Source organism: Salmo salar, unplaced genomic scaffold (genome assembly GCF_905237065.1).
Source record: "Salmo salar unplaced genomic scaffold, Ssal_v3.1, whole genome shotgun sequence".
Classification (NCBI taxonomy): Eukaryota; Metazoa; Chordata; class Actinopteri; order Salmoniformes; family Salmonidae; genus Salmo; species Salmo salar.
The window spans coordinates 45,001-69,652 of NW_025547587.1; the positions used below are offsets into that span (position 1 = coordinate 45,001).

Sequence of the window (24,652 nt, forward strand, 5' to 3'; positions counted from 1 at the left end):
CCAACTCCAGTCCTCTCAACAGCCCAACTCCAGTCCTCCCAACAGCCCAACTCCAGTCCTCTAGTACCCCCAACAGCCCAACTCCAGTCCTCCCAACAGCCCAACTCCAGTCCTCCCAACAGCCCAACTCCAGTCCTCCCAACAGCCCAACTCCAGTCCTCTCAACAGCCCAACTCCAGTCCTCCCAACAGCCCAACTCCAGTCCTCCCAACAGCCCAACTCCAGTCCTCCCAACAGCCCAACTCCAGTCCTCCCAACAGCCCAACTCCAGTACTGGAGGACTGGAGTTGGGAAACACAGCTCTAAATGAATTAAATGTTTTTGTTTTGTTACTTTGTCTTTTAATCATTACATCATTAGATGTTAGTTTTTACTAACTATTACCAGGAGGACCACTTTGGAAAGTGTTTTAATTATAAGTGCTCTCCTCTGGTATCTCTCCTCTGGTATCTCTCCTCTGGGATCTATTCTCTGGGATCTCTTCTCTGGGATCTATTCTCTGGGTTCTGTCCTCTGGTATCTCTCCTCTGGTATCTCTCCTCTGGTATCTCTCCTCTGGTATCTCTCCTCTGGGATCTCTCCTCTGGGATCTATTCTCTGGGATCTCTCCTCTGGGATCTCTCCTCTGGGATCTCTCCTCTGGGATCTCTCCTCTGGTATCTCTCCTCTGGGATCTCTCCTCTGGGATCTCTCCTCTGGGATCTCTCCTCTGGGATCTCTCCTCTGGGATCTCTTCTCTGGGTTCTATTCTCTGGGATCTCTCCTCTGGGATCTCTCCTCTGGGATCTCTCCTCTGGGATATATTCTCTGGTATCTCTCCTCTGGTATCTCTCCTCTGGTATCTCTCCTCTGGGATCTCTCCTCTGGGATCTCTCCTCTGGGATCTCTCCTCTGGGATCTCTCCTCTGGGATCTATTCTCTGGGTTCTATTCTCTGGGTTCTATTCTCTGGGTTCTGTCCTCTGGGATCTATTCGCTGGGTTCTATTCTCTGGGTTCTATTCTCTGGGATCTATTCTCTGGGTTCTATTCTCTGGGATCTATTCTCTGGGTTCTATTCTCTGGGTTCTATCCTCTGGGTTCTATCCTCTGGGTTCTATTCTCTGGGTTCTATCCTCTGGGATCTATTCTCTGGGTTCTATCCTCTGGGATCTATTCTCTGGGTTCTATTCTCTGGGTTCTGTCCTCTGGGATCTATTCGCTGGGTTCTATTCTCTGGGTTCTATTCTCTGGGTTCTATTCTCTGGGATCTATTCTCTGGGTTCTATTCTCTGGGATCTATTCTCTGGGTTCTATTCTCTGGGTTCTATTCTCTGGGTTCTATCCTCTGGGTTCTATTCTCTGGGTTCTATTCTCTGGGATCTATTCTCTGGGTTCTATCCTCTGGGATCTATTCTCTGGGTTCTATTCTCTGGGTTCTATCCTCTGGGTTCTATTCTCTGGGTTCTATTCTCTGGGATCTATTCTCTGGGTTCTATCCTCTGGGTTCTATCCTCTGGGATCTAATGTACATCTGGTGTATTATTTTTCTAATAATAAATTCTAATAATTTCAGGTGACAGCCAAGCGCTTCCTGAACATGTACATGGAGATGTCTACAGCTCTGGGGGACGCAGGGGGACTGGGGAAGGCATATAAAGCCATCGCCAAGTCACTGGAGAGGTAGACTAGTAGTGCTGAGCCACTGACCACATTCGGTTATTATCGACGTCGGTTCAATTCCTTGAATTCCGTTTAGCTCTGGGTTTTTGTGACCCCCCAACCCGCCGTTTCTCTAGAGAGAAATGAAGTCCAGAACTATGTGAGACGCTGGGCTGAAGGGAGTTGTAGTTTTCATTAAGCAAATATTCAACCTAGTTCAGCGCCAAAACGTGATAATTAACTACAATGACCATAATCCATTGCGTACATTTTTTTTGGTGGGGGGGCTCAGACGGATCAGAGAGGAAGATGCAAAGCGAGAGGTTTCACTCTCTCCAAAATCTGTCCATAATCAGCCCAATGCGTTTCTATGGGCTTATTTTGGACTCCCACTGTTAGGGGGGGAGACATGAGCATCTTGTCATTATTTACAGATCTCTGGATGGATCCACTTTAACCCTGTTATGTTAGATACACACAGACCAGATATACCATATAACAACAAGAGAGAGGGATCCACTTTAACCCTGTTATGTTAGATACACACAGACCAGATATACCATATAACAACAAGAGAGAGGGATCCACTTTAACCCTGTTATGTTAGATACACACAGACCAGATATACCATATAACAACAAGAGAGAGGGATCCACTTTAACCCTGTTATGTTAGATACACACAGACCAGATATACCATATAACAACAAGAGAGAGGGATCCACTTTAACCCCTGTTATGTTAGATACACACAGACCAGATATACCATATAACAACAAGAGAGAGGGATCCACTTTAACCCTGTTATGTTAGATACACACAGACCAGATATACCATATAACAACAAGAGAGAGGGATCCACTTTAACCCTGTTATGTTAGATACACACAGACCAGATATACCATATAACAACAAGAGAGAGGGATCCACTTTAACCCTGTTATGTTAGATACACACAGACCAGATATACCATATAACAACAAGAGAGAGGGATCCACTTTAACCCTGTTATGTTAGATACACACAGACCAGATATACCATATAACAACAAGAGAGAGGGATCCACTTTAACCCTGTTATGTTAGATACACACAGACCAGATATACCATATAACAACAAGAGAGAGGGATCCACTTTAACCCTGTTATGTTAGATACACACAGACCAGATATACCATATAACAACAAGAGAGAGGGATCCACTTTAACCCTGTTATGTTAGATACACACAGACCAGATATACCATATAACAACAAGAGAGAGATCCACTTTAACCCCTGTTATGTTAGATACACACAGACCAGATATACCATATAACAACAAGATAGAGGGATCCACTTTAACCCTGTTATGTTAGATACACACAGACCAGATATACCATATAACAACAAGAGAGAGGGATCCACTTTAACCCTGTTATGTTAGATACACACAGACCAGATATACCATATAACAACAAGAGAGAGGGATCCACTTTAACCCTGTTATGTTAGATACACACAGACCAGATATACCATATAACAACAAGAGAGAGGGATCCACTTTAACCCTGTTATGTTAGATACACACAGACCAGATATACCATATAACAACAAGAGAGAGGGATCCACTTTAACCCTGTTATGTTAGATACACACAGACCAGATATACCATATAACAACAAGAGAGAGGGATCCACTTTAACCCTGTTATGTTAGATACACACAGACCAGATATACCATATAACAACAAGAGAGAGGGATCCACTTTAACCCCTGTTATGTTAGATACACACAGACCAGATATACCATATAACAACAAGAGAGAGGGATCCACTTTAACCCTGTTATGTTAGATACACACAGACCAGATATACCATATACAGATTACTACAGACGGGTGATTACTACAGACGGGTGATTACTACAGACGGGTGATTACTACAGACGGGTGATTACTACAGACGGGTGATTACTACAGACAGGTGATTACTACAGACAGGTGATTACTACAGACAGGTGATTACTACAGACAGGTGATTACTACAGACAGGTGATTACTACAGACGGGTGATTACTACAGACGGGTGATTACTACAGACAGGTGATTACTACAGACACTACAGACGGGTGATTACTACAGACAGGTGATTACTACAGACACTACAGACGGGTGATTACTACAGACGGGTGATTACTACAGACAGGTGATTACTACAGACAGGTGATTACTACAGACAGGTGATTACTACAGACAGGTGATTACTACAGACAGGTGATTACTACAGACGGGTGATTACTACAGACAGACTACAGACGGGTGATTACTACAGACGGGTGATTACTACAGACGGGTGATTACTACAGATGGGTGATTACTACAGACGGGTGATTACTACAGACACTACAGACAGGTGATTACTACAGACAGGTGATTACTACAGACGGGTGATTACTACAGACAGGTGATTACTACAGACGGGTGATTACCACAGACGGGGTGATTACTACAGACAGGTGATTACTACAGACGGGTGATTACCACAGACGGGTGATTACTACAGACAGGTGATTACTACAGACGGGTGATTACTACAGACAGGTGATTACTACAGACGGGTGATTACTACAGACGGGTGATTACTACAGATGGGTGATTACTACAGACGGGTGATTACTACAGACACTACAGACGGGTGATTACTACAGACGGGTGATTACCACAGACGGGTGATTACTACAGACGGGTGATTACCACAGACGGGTGATTACCACAGACGGGTGATTACTACAGACGGGTGATTACTACAGACGGGTGATTACCACAGACAGGTGATTACTACAGACGGGTGATTACTACAGACGGGTGATTACCACAGACGGGTGATTACTACAGACGGGTGATTACTACAGACGGGTGATTACCACAGACGGGTGATTACTACAGACGGGTGATTACTACAGACAGGTGATTACTACAGACACTACAGACGGGTGATTACTACAGACAGGTGATTACTACAGACACTACAGACGGGTGATTACTACAGACGGGTGATTACTACAGACAGGTGATTACTACAGACAGGTGATTACTACAGACAGGTGATTACTACAGACGGGTGATTACTACAGACAGGTGATTACTACAGACGGGTGATTACTACAGACAGACTACAGACGGGTGATTACTACAGACGGGTGATTACTACAGACGGGTGATTACTACAGATGGGTGATTACTACAGACGGGTGATTACTACAGACACTACAGACAGGTGATTACTACAGACAGGTGATTACTACAGACGGGTGATTACTACAGACAGGTGATTACTACAGACGGGTGATTACCACAGACGGGTGATTACTACAGACAGGTGATTACTACAGACGGGTGATTACCACAGACGGGTGATTACTACAGACAGGTGATTACTACAGACGGGTGATTACTACAGACAGGTGATTACTACAGACGGGTGATTACTACAGACGGGTGATTACTACAGATGGGTGATTACTACAGACGGGTGATTACTACAGACACTACAGACGGGTGATTACTACAGACGGGTGATTACCACAGACGGGTGATTACTACAGACGGGTGATTACCACAGACGGGTGATTACCACAGACGGGTGATTACTACAGACGGGTGATTACTACAGACGGGTGATTACCACAGACAGGTGATTACTACAGACGGGTGATTACTACAGACGGGTGATTACCACAGACGGGTGATTACTACAGACGGGTGATTACTACAGACGGGTGATTACCACAGACGGGTGATTACTACAGACGGGTGATTACTACAGACGGGTGATTACCACAGACGGGTGATTACCACAGACGGGTGATTACTACAGACGGGTGATTACTACAGAGGGGTGATTACCACAGACGGGTGATTACTACAGACGGGTGATTACTACAGACGGGTGATTACCACAGACAGGTGATTACTACAGACGGGTGATTACTACAGACGGGTGATTACTACAGACGGGTGATTACTACAGACGGGTGATTACCACAGACGGGTGATTACCACAGACGGGTGATTACCACAGACGGGTGATTACTACAGACGGGTGATTACTACAGACGGGTGATTACTACAGACGGGTGATTACTACAGACGGGTGATTACCACAGACGGGTGATTACTACAGACGGGTGATTACTACAGACGGGTGATTACCACAGACGGGTGATTACTACAGACGGGTGATTACCACAGACGGGTGATTACCACAGACGGGTGATTACTTTGAGGAATGAAAAATAATAAAGTCATCCAATATAAACTAAGTAATAAACAGAACTGAAATATGTTTTTATTTCATAGTAATTTCCAAAGTTTCTATTGATGTCGACCCAATGTGGACCTGACATAGACAATGGAATGTTTTGGCCATTGAATGTCCACTATTTTTGGTTTTGTAATTTCCATTAAAAAGCTCTAAATCATTATAGAGTCGTTATTTCATAATGAATTTAAATGTTGAAAAATAATATTGAAACAGAAAATCCAAAACAGTGATTATTTTGTAATAATCGAACCGACCTCAAAAAAAAGCACAAATCGCTCAGCACTATTTACACACACAGACACACACACACTGAAGGACGGATACACACAGACACACACACTGAAGAATGGACGGATACACACACACACTGGAGGACATACACACACACACTGGAGGACACACACACACTGAAGGACGGATGGACACACACACTGAAGGATGGACGGACACACACACTGAAGGACGGAAGGACACACACACACACATACACACTGAAGGATGGACGGACACACACACACACACACACTGAAGGAAGGACACACACATCTGCCATTTTGTGTCGTTGGACCTTCGTTGGACCTTCCTATACAGTTCATGCTAATTGTGTGTGTGTCCTAGTGAGGGGAAGCTGAGTGAGACGGTCCAGTATCTGGAGAAGTTTGCAGAGGTTTCCCAGGGCAACAACCAATACCACAACCTGGAGGAAGCATGCATGTGTCTAGGAGTCATCTTCAACTCTAGAGTAAGAGAGGGAGGGAGGGAGAGAGGGAGGGGAGGTAGGGGGAGGGAGGGAGGGAGGGGAGAGAGGGAGGGAGGGAGGGAGGGAGGGAAGGTTAGGGGAGGGAGGGAGGGAGGGAGGGAGGGAGGGAGGGAGGGAGGGAGGGAGGGAGGGAGGGGAGAGAGGGAGGGAGGGAGGGAGGGGAGGTAGGGGGAGGGAGGGAGGGGAGAGAGGGAGGGAGAGAGGGAGGGAGGTAGGGGGAGGGAGGGAGGGAGGGGAGAGAGGGAGGGAGGGAGGGGAGAGGGGGAGAGAGGAAGGGAGAGAGAGAGGGGGAGGGAGAGAGGGAGGGAAGGGAGAGGGGAGGGAGGGAGAGAGGGAGGGAGGGAGAGGAGAGAGAGAGGGGGAGAGGGAGGGAGGGAGAGAGGTGGAGGGAGGGAGAGAGGGAGGGAGGGGAGAGAGAGAAGGGGAGAGGGAGGGAGGGAGGGAGGGAGGGGAGATGTGTCTTTGAGTTATCTTCAACTCAAGAGGGAGAGGGGACAAAATAAGAATTCAGAGATGGATTGACATTTTACAATTTGACAACATGCATTTATTCCACTTTTCAAATTAAGCATCTTCCCTACTCTCTGTCTCTCTTTTCCTCTCTCTGTTTAACCCCCTCTCTCTTTTCCTCTCTCTGTTTAACCCCCTCTCTCTTTTCCTCTCTCTGTCTATCCCCCCTCTCTCTTTTCCTCTCTCTGTCTATCCCCCCCTCTCTCTTTTCCTCTCTCTCTCTCTCACCCCTCACACTCCTCAGGGTCAGTACGAAAGAGGCTGTACGTACTTCGAACGGGGGTACGAGATCGCCCGTGACCTGGAGGAGGTCACCCTGCTCCAGAGGGCTCAGGTATGAGGGCCTTTCTATAAATAATGGGGCCAGTGTGTGACATTGGGATCAACATCTCAAAATGGTTTGTAACAAAAATAAAAAAGGATTTTCATGCATTTTACAACAACAGGACTATACATCCTATACAACAACAGGACTATACATCCTATACAACAACAGGACTATACATCCTATACAACAACAGGACTATACATCCTATACAACAACAGGACTATACATCCTATACAACAACAGGACTATACATCCTATATAACAACAGGACTATACATCCTATATAACAACAGGACTAGGACTATACAACAACAGGACTATACATCCTATACAACAACAGGACTATACATCCTATATAACAACAGGACTATACATCCTATACAACAACAGGACTATACATCCTATACAACAACAGGACTATACATCCTATATAACAACAGGACTATACATCCTATACAACAACAGGACTAGGACTATACAACAACAGGACTATACATCCTATACAACAACAGGACTATACATCCTATACAACAACAGGACTATACATCCTATATAACAACAGGACTATACATCCTATACAACAACAGGACTATACATCCTATATAACAACAGGACTATACATCCTATATAACAACAGGACTATACATCCTATACAACAACAGGACTATACATCCTATATAACAACAGGACTATACATCCTATACAACAACAGGACTATACATCCTATATAACAACAGGACTATACATCCTATACAACAACAGGACTATACATCCTATAGAACAACAGGACTATACATCCTATACAACAACAGGACTATACATCCTATATAACAACAGGACTATACATCCTATATAACAACAGGACTATACATCCTATATAACAACAGGACTATACATCCTATACAACAACAGAACTATACATCCTATACAACAACAGGACTATACATCCTATACAACAACAGGACTATACATCCTATATAACAACAGGACTATACATCCTATACAACAACAGGACTATACATCCTATATAACAACAGGACTATACATCCTATACAACAACAGGACTATACATCCTATATAACAACAGGACTATACATCCTATACAACAACAGGACTATACATCCTATATAACAACAGGACTATACATCCTATATAACAACAGGACTATACATCCTATATAACAACAGGACTATACATCCTATATAACAACAGGACTATACATCCTATATAACAACAGGACTATACATCCTATATAACAACAGGACTATACATCCTATACAACAACAGGACTAGGACTATACAACAACAGGACTATACATCCTATACAACAACAGGACTATACATCCTATATAACAACAGGACTATACATCCTATATAACAACAGGACTAGGACTATACAACAACAGGACTATACATCCTATACAACAACAGGACTATACATCCTATATAACAACAGGACTATACATCCTATATAACAACAGGACTATACATCCTATACAACAACAGGACTATACATCCTATACAACAACAGGACTAGGACTATATAACAACAGGACTATACATCCTATATAACAACAGGACTAGGACTATATAACAACAGGACTATACATCCTATACAACAACAGGACTATACATCCTATATAACAACAGGACTATACATCCTATACAACAACAGGACTATACATCCTATATAACAACAGGACTATACATCCTATATAACAACAGGACTATACATCCTATACAACAACAGGACTAGGACTATACAACAACAGGACTATACATCCTATATAACAACAGGACTATACATCCTATACAACAACAGGACTATACATCCTATATAACAACAGGACTATACATCCTATACAACAACAGGACTATACATCCTATACAACAACAGGGCTATACATCCTATATAACAACAGGACTATACATCCTATATAACAACAGGACTATACATCCTATACAACAACAGGACTATACATCCTATATAACAACAGGACTATACATCCTATATAACAACAGGACTATACATCCTATATAACAACAGGACTATACATCCTATATAACAACAGGACTATACATCCTATACAACAACAGGACTATACATCCTATATAACAACAGGACTATACATCCTATATAACAACAGGACTATACATCCTATACAACAACAGGACTATACATCCTATATAACAACAGGACTATACATCCTATACAACAACAGGACTATACATCCTATATAACAACAGGACTATACATCCTATATAACAACAGGACTATACATCCTATACAACAACAGGACTATACATCCTATATAACAACAGGACTATACATCCTATACAACAACAGGACTATACATCCTATACAACAACAGGACTATACATCCTATATAACAACAGGACTATACATCCTATATAACAACAGGACTATACATCCTATATAACAACAGGACTATACATCCTATACAACAACAGGACTATACATCCTATACAACAACAGGACTATACATCCTATATAACAACAGGACTATACATCCTATATAACAACAGGACTATACATCCTATACAACAACAGGACTATACATCCTATACAACAACAGGACTATACATCCTATATAACAACAGGACTATACATCCTATATAACAACAGGACTATACATCCTATATAACAACAGGACTATACATCCTATACAACAACAGGAATAGGACTATACATCCTATACAACAACAGGACTATACATCCTATACAACAACAGGACTATACATCCTATATAACAACAGGACTAGGACTATACAACAACAGGACTATACATCCTATATAACAACAGGACTAGGACTATACAACAACAGGACTATACATCCTATACAACAACAGGACTATACATCCTATACAACAACAGGACTATACATCCTATACAACAACAGGACTATACATCCTATATAACAACAGGACTATACATCCTATACAACAACAGGACTATACATCCTATATAACAACAGGACTATACATCCTATATAACAACAGGACTATACATCCTATATAACAACAGGACTATACATCCTATACAACAACAGGACTATACATCCTATACAACAACAGGACTATACATCCTATATAACAACAGGACTATACATCCTATACAACAACAGGACTATACATCCTATACAACAACAGGACTATACATCCTATATAACAACAGGACTATACATCCTATACAACAACAGGACTATACATCCTATATAACAACAGGACTATACATCCTATATAACAACAGGACTATACATCCTATATAACAACAGGACTATACATCCTATATAACAACAGGACTATACATCCTATATAACAACAGGACTATACATCCTATACAACAACAGGACTAGGACTATACATCCTATACAACAACAGGACTATACATCCTATACAACAACAGGACTATACATCCTATACAACAACAGGACTATACATCCTATATAACAACAGGACTATACATCCTATATAACAACAGGACTATACATCCTATACAACAACAGGACTATACATCCTATACAACAACAGGACTAGGACTATATAACAACAGGACTATACATCCTATACAACAACAGGACTATACATCCTATACAACAACAGGACTATACATCCTATACAACAACAGGACTATACATCCTATACAACAACAGGACTATACATCCTATATAACAACAGGACTATACATCCTATATAACAACAGGACTATACATCCTATATAACAACAGGACTATACATCCTATATAACAACAGGACTATACATCCTATATAACAACAGGACTATACATCCTATATAACAACAGGACTATACATCCTATATAACAACAGGACTATACATCCTATATAACAACAGGACTATACATCCTATATAACAACAGGACTATACATCCTATATAACAACAGGACTATACATCCTATATAACAACAGGACTATACATCCTATATAACAACAGGACTATACATCCTATATAACAACAGGACTATACATCCTATATAACAACAGGACTAGGACTATATAACAACAGGACTATACATCCTATATAACAACAGGACTATACATCCTATACAACAACAGGACTAGGACTATATAACAACAGGACTATACATCCTATACAACAACAGGACTATACATCCTATACAACAACAGGACTATACATCCTATACAACAACAGGACTATACATCCTATATAACAACAGGACTAGGACTATATAACAACAGGACTATACATCCTATACAACAACAGGACTAGGACTATACAACAACAGGACTATACATCCTATACAACAACAGGACTATACATCCTATATAACAACAGGACTATACATCCTATACAACAACAGGACTATACATCCTATACAACAACAGGACTATACATCCTATATAACAACAGGACTATACATCCTATATAACAACAGGACTATACATCCTATATAACAACAGGACTATACATCCTATATAACAACAGGACTATACATCCTATATAACAACAGGACTATACATCCTATACAACAACAGGACTATACATCCTATATAACAACAGGACTATACATCCTATACAACAACAGGACTATACATCCTATATAACAACAGGACTATACATCCTATATAACAACAGGACTATACATCCTATACAACAACAGGACTAGGACTATACAACAACAGGACTATACATCCTATATAACAACAGGACTATACATCCTATACAACAACAGGACTATACATCCTATATAACAACAGGACTATACATCCTATATAACAACAGGACTATACATCCTATATAACAACAGGACTATACATCCTATATAACAACAGGACTATACATCCTATAGAACAACAGGACTATACATCCTATATAACAACAGGACTATACATCCTATATAACAACAGGACTATACATCCTATACAACAACAGGACTATACATCCTATACAACAACAGGACTATACATCCTATACAACAACAGGACTAGGACTATATAACAACAGGACTATACATCCTATACAACAACAGGACTATACATCCTATATAACAACAGGACTATACATCCTATATAACAACAGGACTATACATCCTATACAACAACAGGACTATACATCCTATACAACAACAGGACTATACATCCTATACAACAACAGGACTATACATCCTATACAACAACAGGACTATACATCCTATATAACAACAGGACTATACATCCTATATAACAACAGGACTATACATCCTATATAACAACAGGACTATACATCCTATATAACAACAGGACTATACATCCTATATAACAACAGGACTATACATCCTATATAACAACAGGACTATACATCCTATATAACAACACAGGACTATACATCCTATATAACAACAGGACTATACATCCTATATAACAACAGGACTATACATCCTATATAACAACAGGACTATACATCCTATACAACAACAGGACTATACATCCTATATAACAACAGGACTATACATCCTATACAACAACAGGACTATACATCCTATATAACAACAGGACTATACATCCTATACAACAACAGGACTATACATCCTATATAACAACAGGACTATACATCCTATATAACAACAGGACTATACATCCTATACAACAACAGGACTATACATCCTATATAACAACAGGACTATACATCCTATATAACAACAGGACTATACATCCTATATAACAACAGGACTAGGACTATACAACAACAGGACTATACATCCTATATAACAACAGGACTAGGACTATACAACAACAGGACTATACATCCTATACAACAACAGGACTATACATCCTATACAACAACAGGACTATACATCCTATATAACAACAGGACTATACATCCTATATAACAACAGGACTATACATCCTATATAACAACAGGACTATACATCCTATATAACAACAGGACTAGGACTATACATCCTATATAACAACAGGACTATACATCCTATATAACAACAGGACTATACATCCTATATAACAACAGGACTATACATCCTATACAACAACAGGACTAGGACTATACAACAACAGGACTATACATCCTATATAACAACAGGACTATACATCCTATATAACAACAGGACTATACATCCTATACAACAACAGGCCTATACATCCTATATAACAACAGGACTATACATCCTATATAACAACAGGACTAGGACTATACAACAACAGGACTATACATCCTATACAACAACAGGACTATACATCCTATATAACAACAGGACTATACATCCTATACAACAACAGGACTATACATCCTATATAACAACAGGACTATACATCCTATACAACAACAGGACTATACATCCTATATAACAACAGGACTATACATCCTATATAACAACAGGACTATACATCCTATATAACAACAGGACTATACATCCTATACAACAACAGGACTATACATCCTATACAACAACAGGACTATACATCCTATACAACAACAGGACTATACATCCTATATAACAACAGGACTATACATCCTATACAACAACAGGACTATACATCCTATATAACAACAGGACTATACATCCTATACAACAACAGGACTATACATCCTATATAACAACAGGACTATACATCCTATATAACAACAGGACTATACATCCTATATAACAACAGGACTATACATCCTATATAACAACAGGACTATACATCCTATATAACAACAGGACTATACATCCTATATAACAACAGGACTATACATCCTATATAACAACAGGACTATACATCCTATACAACAACAGGACTAGGACTATATAACAACAGGACTATACATCCTATATAACAACAGGACTATACATCCTATATAACAACAGGACTATACATCCTATATAACAACAGGACTATACATCCTATACAACAACAGGACTATACATCCTATATAACAACAGGACTAGGACTATATAACAACAGGACTATACATCCTATATAACAACAGGACTATACATCCTATATAACAACAGGACTATACATCCTATACAACAACAGGACTATACATCCTATACAACAACAGGACTATACATCCTATATAACAACAGGACTATACATCCTATATAACAACAGGACTATACATCCTATACAACAACAGGACTATACATCCTATACAACAACAGGACTATACATCCTATATAACAACAGGACTAGGACTATACATCCTATATAACAACAGGACTATACATCCTATATAACAACAGGACTATACATCCTATACAACAACAGGACTATACATCCTATACAACAACAGGACTATACATCCTATATAACAACAGGACTAGGACTATACATCCTATACAACAACAGGACTATACATCCTATATAACAACAGGACTATACATCCTATATAACAACAGGACTAGGACTATACAACAACAGGACTATACATCCTATATAACAACAGGACTAGGACTATACAACAACAGGACTATACATCCTATATAACAACAGGACTATACATCCTATACAACAACAGGACTATACATCCTATATAACAACAGGACTATACATCCTATACAACAACAGGACTATACATCCTATATAACAACAGGACTAGGACTATACAACAACAGGACTATACATCCTATATAACAACAGGACTAGGACTATACAACAACAGGACTATACATCCTATATAACAACAGGACTATACATCCTATATAACAACAGGACTATACATCCTATACAACAACAGGACTATACATCCTATATAACAACAGGACTATACATCCTATACAACAACAGGACTATACATCCTATACAACAACAGGACTATACATCCTATATAACAACAGGACTATACATCCTATACAACAACAGGACTATACATCCTATATAACAACAGGACTATACATCCTATACAACAACAGGACTATACATCCTATACAACAACAGGACTATACATCCTATACAACAACAGGACTATACATCCTATATAACAACAGGACTATACATCCTATACAACAACAGGACTATACATCCTATATAACAACAGGACTATACATCCTATACAACAACAGGACTATACATCCTATACAACAACAGGACTATACATCCTATACAACAACAGGACTATACATCCTATATAACAACAGGACTATACATCCTATATAACAACAGGACTAGGACTATACAACAACAGGACTATACATCCTATATAACAACAGGACTATACATCCTATACAACAACAGGACTAGGACTATATAACAACAGGACTATACATCCTATACAACAACAGGACTATACATCCTATATAACAACAGGACTATACATCCTATATAACAACAGGACTATACATCCTATATAACAACAGGACTATACATCCTATACAACAACAGGACTATACATCCTATATAACAACAGGACTAGGACTATATAACAACAGGACTATACATCCTATACAACAACAGGACTATACATCCTATATAACAACAGGACTATACATCCTATATAACAACAGGACTATACATCCTATATAACAACAGGACTATACATCCTATACAACAACAGGACTATACATCCTATACAACAACAGGACTATACATCCTATATAACAACAGGACTATACATCCTATACAACAACAGGACTATACATCCTATACAACAACAGGACTATACATCCTATATAACAACAGGACTATACATCCTATATAACAACAGGACTAGGACTATACAACAACAGGACTATACATCCTATACAACAACAGGACTATACATCCTATATAACAACAGGACTATACATCCTATACAACAACAGGACTATACATCCTATACAACAACAGGACTAGGACTATACATCCTATATAACAACAGGACTATACATCCTATATAACAACAGGACTATACATCCTATACAACAACAGGACTATACATCCTATACAACAACAGGACTATACATCCTATATAACAACAGGACTATACATCCTATATAACAACAGGACTATACATCCTATACAACAACAGGACTATACATCCTATATAACAACAGGACTAGGACTATATAACAACAGGACTATACATCCTATACAACAACAGGACTATACATCCTATACAACAACAGGACTAGGACTATACAACAACAGGACTATACATCCTATATAACAACAGGACTATACATCCTATATAACAACAGGACTAGGACTATATAACAACAGGACTATACATCCTATACAACAACAGGACTATACATCCTATACAACAACAGGACTATACATCCTATATAACAACAGGACTATACATCCTATACAACAACAGGACTATACATCCTATATAACAACAGGACTAGGACTATATAACAACAGGACTATACATCCTATACAACAACAGGACTATACATCCTATACAACAACAGGACTAGGACTATACAACAACAGGACTATACATCCTATATAACAACAGGACTATACATCCTATATAACAACAGGACTAGGACTATATAACAACAGGACTATACATCCTATACAACAACAGGACTATACATCCTATACAACAACAGGACTATACATCCTATATAACAACAGGACTATACATCCTATATAACAACAGGACTATACATCCTATATAATAACAGGACTATACATCCTATATAACAACAGGACTATACATCCTATATAACAACAGGGCTATACATCCTATACAACAACAGGACTATACATCCTATACAACAACAGGACTATACATCCTATACAACAACAGGACTATACATCCTATATAACAACAGGACTATACATCCTATACAACAACAGGACTATACATCCTATATAACAACAGGACTATACATCCTATACAACAACAGGACTATACATCCTATACAACAACAGGACTATACATCCTATATAACAACAGGACTATACATCCTATACAACAACAGGACTATACATCCTATATAACAACAGGACTATACATCCTATATAACAACAGGACTAGGACTATACATCCTATACAACAACAGGACTATACATCCTATACAACAACAGGACTATACATCCTATACAACAACAGGACTATACATCCTATATAACAACAGGACTATACATCCTATACAACAACAGGACTAGGACTATATAACAACAGGACTATACATCCTATACAACAACAGGACTATACATCCTATACAACAACAGGGCTATACATCCTATATAACAACAGGACTATACATCCTATACAACAACAGGACTATACATCCTATATAACAACAGGACTATACATCCTATATAACAACAGGACTATACATCCTATACAACAACAGGACTATACATCCTATATAACAACAGGACTATACATCCTATATAACAACAGGACTAGGACTATACAACAACAGGACTATACATCCTATACAACAACAGGACTATACATCCTATATAACAACAGGACTATACATCCTATATAACAACAGGACTAGGACTATACAACAACAGGACTATACATCCTATATAACAACAGGACTAGGACTATACAACAACAGGACTATACATCCTATACAACAACAGGACTATACATCCTATATAACAACAGGACTATACATCCTATATAACAACAGGACTAGGACTATACAACAACAGGACTATACATCCTATATAACAACAGGACTATACATCCTATATAACAACAGGACTATACATCCTATACAACAACAGGACTAGGACTATATAACAACAGGACTATACATCCTATACAACAACAGGACTATACATCCTATATAACAACAGGACTATACATCCTATATAACAACAGGACTATACATCCTATATAACAACAGGACTATACATCCTATATAACAACAGGACTATACATCCTATATAACAACAGGACTAGGACTATACAACAACAGGACTATACATCCTATACAACAACAGGACTATACATCCTATATAACAACAGGACTATACATCCTATATAACAACAGGACTATACATCCTATACAACAACAGGACTAGGACTATATAACAACAGGACTATACATCCTATACAACAACAGGACTATACATCCTATATAACAACAGGACTATACATCCTATATAACAACAGGACTATACATCCTATATAACAACAGGACTATACATCCTATACAACAACAGGACTATACATCCTATATAACAACAGGACTATACATCCTATACAACAACAGGACTATACATCCTATATAACAACAGGACTATACATCCTATACAACAACAGGACTATACATCCTATATAACAACAGGACTATACATCCTATACAACAACAGGACTATACATCCTATATAACAACAGGACTATACATCCTATACAACAACAGGACTATACATCCTATATAACAACAGGACTATACATCCTATACAACAACAGGACTAGGACTATACAACAACAGGACTATACATCCTATATAACAACAGGACTATACATCCTATATAACAACAGGACTATACATCCTATACAACAACAGGACTATACATCCTATACAACAACAGGACTATACATCCTATACAACAACAGGACTAGGACTATATAACAACAGGACTATACATCCTATACAACAACAGGACTAGGACTATATAACAACAGGACTATACATCCTATACAACAACAGGACTATACATCCTATACAACAACAGGACTATACATCCTATATAACAACAGGACTATACATCCTATACAACAACAGGACTAGGACTATACAACAACAGGACTATACATCCTATACAACAACAGGACTATACATCCTATATAACAACAGGACTATACATCCTATACAACAACAGGACTAGGACTATACAACAACAGGACTATACATCCTATATAACAACAGGACTATACATCCTATATAACAACAGGACTATACATCCTATATAACAACAGGACTATACATCCTATACAACAACAGGACTAGGACTATACAACAACAGGACTATACATCCTATACAACAACAGGACTATACATCCTATATAACAACAGGACTATACATCCTATATAACAACAGGACTATACATCCTATACAACAACAGGACTATACATCCTATATAACAACAGGACTATACATCCTATACAACAACAGGACTATACATCCTATACAACAACAGGACTATACATCCTATACAACAACAGGACTATACATCCTATATAACAACAGGACTATACATCCTATACAACAACAGGACTATACATCCTATACAACAACAGGACTATACATCCTATACAACAACAGGACTATACATCCTATATAACAACAGGACTATACATCCTATATAACAACAGGACTATACATCCTATATAACAACAGGACTATACATCCTATATAACAACAGGACTATACATCCTATACAACAACAGGACTATACATCCTATACAACAACAGGACTATACATCCTATATAACAACAGGACTATACATCCTATATAACAACAGGACTATACATCCTATACAACAACAGGACTATACATCCTATATAACAACAGGACTAGGACTATACATCCTATACAACAACAGGACTATACATCCTATACAACAACAGGACTATACATCCTATACAACAACAGGACTATACATCCTATACAACAACAGGACTATACATCCTATATAACAACAGAACTATACATCCTATACAACAACAGGACTAGGACTATATAACAACAGGACTATACATCCTATATAACAACAGGACTATACATCCTATATAACAACAGGACTATACATCCTATATAACAACAGGACTATACATCCTATACAACAACAGGACTATACATCCTATATAACAACAGGACTATACATCCTATACAACAACAGGACTATACATCCTATATAACAACAGGACTATACATCCTATATAACAACAGGACTATACATCCTATATAACAACAGGACTATACATCCTATATAACAACAGGACTATACATCCTATATAACAACAGGACTATACATCCTATACAACAACAGGACTATACATCCTATACAACAACAGGACTATACATCCTATACAACAACAGGACTATACATCCTATACAACAACAGGACTATACATCCTATACAACAACAGGACTAGGACTATATAACAACAGGACTATACATCCTATACAACAACAGGACTATACATCCTATATAACAACAGGACTATACATCCTATACAACAACAGGACTATACATCCTATATAACAACAGGACTAGGACTATATAACAACAGGACTATACATCCTATACAACAACAGGACTATACATCCTATACAACAACAGGACTAGGACTATACAACAACAGGACTATACATCCTATATAACAACAGGACTATACATCCTATACAACAACAGGACTAGGACTATACAACAACAGGACTATACATCCTATACAACAACAGGACTATACATCCTATACAACAACAGGACTAGGACTATACAACAACAGGACTATACATCCTATATAACAACAGGACTATACATCCTATATAACAACAGGACTATACATCCTATACAACAACAGGACTATACATCCTATACAACAACAGGACTATACATCCTATATAACAACAGGACTATACATCCTATATAACAACAGGACTATACATCCTATATAACAACAGGACTATACATCCTATACAACAACAGGACTATACATCCTATATAACAACAGGACTATACATCCTATATAACAACAGGACTATACATCCTATACAACAACAGGACTATACATCCTATACAACAACAGGACTAGGACTATACAACAACAGGACTATACATCCTATATAACAACAGGACTATACATCCTATATAACAACAGGACTATACATCCTATATAACAACAGGACTATACATCCTATACAACAACAGGACTATACATCCTATATAACAACAGGACTATACATCCTATACAACAACAGGACTATACATCCTATATAACAACAGGACTAGGACTATACATCCTATACAACAACAGGACTATACATCCTATACAACAACAGGACTATACATCCTATACAACAACAGGACTATACATCCTATATAACAACAGGACTATACATCCTATATAACAACAGGACTATACATCCTATATAACAACAGGACTAGGACTATACAACAACAGGACTATACATCCTATACAACAACAGGACTATACATCCTATACAACAACAGGACTATACATCCTATATAACAACAGGACTATACATCCTATACAACAACAGGTCTATACATCCTATACAACAACAGGACTATACATCCTATACAACAACAGGACTATACATCCTATACAACAACAGGACTATACATCCTATATAACAACAGGACTATACATCCTATACAACAACAGGACTATACATCCTATATAACAACAGGACTATACATCCTATACAACAACAGGACTATACATCCTATACAACAACAGGACTATACATCCTATATAACAACAGGACTATACATCCTATACAACAACAGGACTATACATCCTATACAACAACAGGACTATACATCCTATACAACAACAGGACTATACATCCTATACAACAACAGGACTATACATCCTATACAACAACAGGACTATACATCCTATATAACAACAGGACTATACATCCTATATAACAACAGGACTATACATCCTATACAACAACAGGACTATACATCCTATATAACAACAGGACTATACATCCTATATAACAACAGGACTAGGACTATACAACAACAGGACTATACATCCTATATAACAACAGGACTATACATCCTATATAACAACAGGACTATACATCCTATATAACAACAGGACTATACATCCTATATAACAACAGGACTATACATCCTATATAACAACAGGACTATACATCCTATATAACAACAGGACTATACATCCTATATAACAACAGGACTATACATCCTATACAACAACAGGACTATACATCCTATATAACAACAGGACTATACATCCTATACAACAACAGGACTATACATCCTATACAACAACAGGACTATACATCCTATATAACAACAGGACTATACATCCTATATAACAACAGGACTATACATCCTATATAACAACAGGACTATACATCCTATATAACAACAGGACTATACATCCTATACAACAACAGGACTATACATCCTATATAACAACAGGACTATACATCCTATACAACAACAGGACTATACATCCTATATAACAACAGGACTATACATCCTATATAACAACAGGACTATACATCCTATACAACAACAGGACTATACATCCTATAGAACAACAGGACTATACATCCTATATAACAACAGGACTATACATCCTATACAACAACAGGACTATACATCCTATACAACAACAGGACTATACATCCTATACAACAACAGGACTAGGACTATATAACAACAGGACTATACATCCTATACAACAACAGGACTATACATCCTATATAACAACAGGACTATACATCCTATACAACAACAGGACTATACATCCTATATAACAACAGGACTAGGACTATATAACAACAGGACTATACATCCTATATAACAACAGGACTAGGACTATACATCCTATATAACAACAGGACTATACATCCTATATAACAACAGGACTATACATCCTATACAACAACAGGACTATACATCCTATATAACAACAGGACTATACATCCTATATAACAACAGGACTATACATCCTATACAACAACAGGACTATACATCCTATATAACAACAGGACTATACATCCTATACAACAACAGGACTAGGACTATATAACAACAGGACTATACATCCTATACAACAACAGGACTATACATCCTATACAACAACAGGACTAGGACTATACAACAACAGGACTATACATCCTATATAACAACAGGACTATACATCCTATATAACAACAGGACTATACATCCTATATAACAACAGGACTATACATCCTATACAACAACAGGACTATACATCCTATATAACAACAGGACTATACATCCTATACAACAACAGGACTATACATCCTATACAACAACAGGACTATACATCCTATATAACAACAGGACTATACATCCTATACAACAACAGGACTATACATCCTATATAACAACAGGACTATACATCCTATACAACAACAGGACTAGGACTATATAACAACAGGACTATACATCCTATACAACAACAGGACTATACATCCTATATAACAACAGGACTATACATCCTATACAACAACAGGACTATACATCCTATATAACAACAGGACTATACATCCTATATAACAACAGGACTATACATCCTATATAACAACAGGACTATACATCCTATACAACAACAGGACTAGGACTATATAACAACAGGACTATACATCCTATACAACAACAGGACTATACATCCTATATAACAACAGGACTATACATCCTATATAACAACAGGACTATACATCCTATACAACAACAGGACTATACATCCTATATAACAACAGGACTATACATCCTATACAACAACAGGACTATACATCCTATACAACAACAGGACTATACATCCTATACAACAACAGGACTATACATCCTATACAACAACAGGACTATACATCCTATACAACAACAGGACTATACATCCTATATAACAACAGGACTATACATCCTATATAACAACAGGACTATACATCCTATATAACAACAGGACTATACATCCTATACAACAACAGAACTATACATCCTATACAACAACAGGACTATACATCCTATACAACAACAGGACTATACATCCTATACAACAACAGAACTATACATCCTATACAACAACAGGACTATACATCCTATATAACAACAGGACTATACATCCTATATAACAACAGGACTATACATCCTATACAACAACAGGACTATACATCCTATACAACAACAGGACTAGGACTATATAACAACAGGACTATACATCCTATACAACAACAGGACTATACATCCTATACAACAACAGGACTATACATCCTATACAACAACAGGACTATACATCCTATACAACAACAGGACTAGGACTATATAACAACAGGACTATACATCCTATATAACAACAGGACTAGGACTATATAACAACAGGACTATACATCCTATACAACAACAGGACTATACATCCTATATAACAACAGGACTATACATCCTATATAACAACAGGACTATACATCCT

General features: G+C 38.0%; 1 protein-coding gene across 2 annotated transcripts in view; it reads left to right on the forward strand.

Annotated features, from left to right (window-relative positions):
- ttc29 (tetratricopeptide repeat domain 29) overlaps window positions 1-24,652 on the forward strand; it is a 61,319-nt gene that overhangs the window by 26,086 nt on the left and 10,581 nt on the right. For both annotated transcript variants that reach the window (XM_045711405.1, XM_045711406.1), the window contains 3 exons: window positions 1,554-1,660; window positions 6,559-6,682; window positions 7,455-7,544. In XM_045711405.1, the coding sequence (XP_045567361.1) occupies window positions 1,554-1,660; window positions 6,559-6,682; window positions 7,455-7,544 (321 nt within the window). The remainder of the gene's footprint in view (window positions 1-1,553; window positions 1,661-6,558; window positions 6,683-7,454; window positions 7,545-24,652) is intronic.